Source organism: Papio anubis, chromosome 6, assembly GCF_008728515.1.
Source record: "Papio anubis isolate 15944 chromosome 6, Panubis1.0, whole genome shotgun sequence".
NCBI lineage: Eukaryota > Metazoa > Chordata > Mammalia > Primates > Cercopithecidae > Papio > Papio anubis.
In genome coordinates, this window is record NC_044981.1 from 123,395,550 (window position 1) to 123,398,673 (window position 3,124).

The window sequence follows — 3,124 nt, forward strand, 5'->3', positions numbered from 1 at the left end:
GGGTGGGGAGCTCCAACCAGAGTGGGGCGGTGAGCTCTCCTCGTTCCTATCCCGGCAGGCGCTACCTTCGGGCGGGGCGGCCGGGGAAGATTTCCCCCATGCCTCGGGGGTGGCTGAGCTAACCTCGCGTTTCTGGGTCGGGAAGAAACCAGAGTCGGGGGGCGACGGGGCGACGGGGCGGCCCCTGGGTCCCGCAGCCTCTGCGCACGTGCCGCGGGTGGCGGGGACGCGGCTCCCAGACCCGGTCCAGGGTGTCCGCGGCATTCCGGAATCCGCGTCTTGGCGCCGCCCGCCCTGGAGGCTCTCGCTCCGCCCTTCCTGAAATGCCTATATTAACTGTGGCCAAAGCCCTAAGAAACACAGCTCATTGTTGGCAGCTGCCGGGCGGTCCTGCCGAGCTGTGAGGGCAGCGGAGGGGAAATAAAAGGGAACGGCTCCGAATCTGCCCCAGCGGCCGCTGCGAGACCTCGGCGCCGACATCGCGACAGCGAAGCGTTTTGCACGCCAAGAAGGCCCCCTCTATGTGCTGCTGAGCCGGTCCTGGACCCGACGAGCCCGCCCTCGGTCTTCGGAGCAGAAATCGCAAAAACGGAAGGTAAGCGCGACGGGCGAAGCTGGCTGGGGCTCCTGCCAGCCCAGTCCTCCGAGGGCAGGGTTTGCCCGGAGGAAGAGCGTGAGGCGAAGCTGGGGAATAACAACAGGATGTGCAACAACAGGATGAGGAGGGCTGATTTAATGCCTGAAGTTCGCGGCAGGGCTACGGGGCACTTCCTTTATTAGGCCACTTCGGGGAGCAGAGGGGGTGTGGGCTCGGGTCCCCCCGCCGGGTCGCAGGGGAAGGGGCTGTTTATGCAGCGCTCGGCTGTGTTATGAGTGGCAGCTCCTCCGTGGTGGCGAGCCCGGGTGCACCGGCTGCTAGTGGGATCTTGGGGGTGGTGGTTTGCAGCCGACGTGCGCCCGGGAATCCTGGGGGGCAGAGGCGGGCAAAAGTGGGGTGCGCTGTGGTGGGCGACACGTGTGGCGCGGGTCTCATCGTCTGCCCTTTTCACTTCCAGGACTGGAAATGGCAGACCATATGATGGCCATGAACCACGGGCGCTTCCCCGACGGCACCAATGGGCTGCACCACCACCCTGCCCACCGCATGGGCATGGGGCAGTTCCCGAGCCCCCATCACCACCAGCAGCAGCAGCCCCAGCACGCTTTCAACGCCCTGATGGGCGAGCACATACACTACGGCGCGGGCAACATGAATGCCACGAGCGGCATCAGGCATGCGATGGGGCCGGGGACTGTGAACGGAGGGCACCCCCCTAGCGCACTGGCCCCCGCGGCCAGGTTTAACAACTCCCAGTTCATGGGCCCCCCGGTGGCCAGTCAGGGAGGCTCCCTGCCGGCCAGCATGCAGCTGCAGAAGCTCAACAACCAGTATTTCAACCATCACCCCTACCCCCACAACCACTACATGCCGGATTTGCACCCTGCTGCAGGCCACCAGATGAACGGGACAAACCAGCACTTCCGAGATTGCAACCCCAAGCACAGCGGCGGCAGCAGCACCCCCGGCGGCTCGGGCGGCAGCAGCACCCCCGGCGGCTCTGGCGGCAGCTCGGGCGGCGGCGCGGGCAGCAGCAACAGCGGCGGCGGCAGCGGCGGCAGCGGCAGCAGCAACATGCCCGCCTCCGTGGCCCACGTCCCTGCTGCAATGCTGCCGCCCAATGTCATAGACACTGATTTCATCGACGAGGAAGTTCTTATGTCCTTGGTGATAGAAATGGGTTTGGACCGCATCAAAGAGCTGCCCGAACTCTGGCTGGGGCAAAACGAGTTTGATTTTATGACGGACTTCGTGTGCAAACAGCAGCCTAGCAGAGTGAGCTGTTGACTCGATCGAAACCCCGGCGAAAGAAATCAAACCCCCAACTTCTTCGGTGTGAATTAAAAGAAACATTCCCTTAGACACAGTATCTCACTTTTCAGATCTTGAAAGGTTTGAGAACTTGGAAACAAAGTAAACTATAAACTTGTACAAATTGGTTTAAAAAAAATTGCTGCCACTTTTTTTTTCCTGTTTTTGTTTCGTTTTTGTAGCCTTGACATTCACCTCCCTTATGTAGTTGAAATATCTAGCTAACTTGGTCTTTTTCGTTGTTTGTTTTTACTCCTTTCCCTCACTTTCTCCAGTGCTCAACTGTTAGATATTAATCTTGGCAAACTGCTTAATCTTGTGGATTTTGTAGATGGTTTCAAATGACTGAACTGCATTCAGATTTACGAGTGAAAGGAAAAATTGCATTAGTTGGTTGCATGAACTTTGAAGGGCAGATATTACTGCACAAACTCTGCCATCTCGCTTCATTTTTTTAACTATGCATTTGAGTACAGACTAATTTTTAAAATATGCTAAACTGGAAGATTAAACAGATGTGGGCCAAACTGTTCTGGATCAGGAGAAGTCATACTGTTCACTTTCAAGTTGGCTGTCCCCCCTGCCCACCCCCCATCCCCATATGTACAGATGATAATAGGGTGTGGAATGTCGTCAGTGGCAAACATTTCACAGATTTTTATTTTGTTTCTGTCTTCAACATTTTGACACTGTGCTAATAGTTATATTCAGTACATGAAAAGATACTACTGTGTTGAAAGCTTTTTAGGAAATTTTGACAGTATTTTTGTACAAAACATTTTTTTGAAAAAATACTTGTTAATTTATTCTATTTTAATTTGCCAATGTCAATAAAAAGTTAAGAAATAACTTGTTTTCTAGAAGTCATTTGGGAGTGATTGTTACCTTTGGTGGCTTTTTTCCCCCGTCTTTGAGTTGAACACCTTATTGATGAGAGTAAGCATTCCAAAGGATAAATTACAGGACACTAAAACAGGTCATGATGAGCTTAAGCGGAGAGCAGGATTTAACATAATTGGCATAATGCTTCATTGTTATCATTGTAACATGCCTCTTGGTGTGCTTTAATCAAAAGCTGCAAAGTTGTCACAGTGCTTTTTTTTTTTTTCTTAATTGCCATCATATCAAGTGTACTCCAGAGTTAGAAAGGTTTGCAATATTCAACATTATCTTTTTCAATGGACAGGAGGCAAAAAAAAATCAAGTGTTTCTGTT

General features: G+C 53.1%; 1 protein-coding gene across 1 annotated transcript; it reads left to right on the plus strand.

The window, feature by feature from the left end:
• Nucleotides 1-350: 350 nt before the first annotated feature.
• On the plus strand, nt 351-2,758 carry CITED2 (Cbp/p300 interacting transactivator with Glu/Asp rich carboxy-terminal domain 2). Its single transcript, XM_021937805.2, has 2 exons — nt 351-595; nt 1,056-2,758. Exon 2 carries the CDS (start codon nt 1,064-1,066, stop codon nt 1,883-1,885), a length of 822 nt encoding a protein of 273 aa, XP_021793497.2. The 5' UTR covers nt 351-595; nt 1,056-1,063; the 3' UTR covers nt 1,886-2,758.
• Nucleotides 2,759-3,124: the final 366 nt, after the last annotated feature.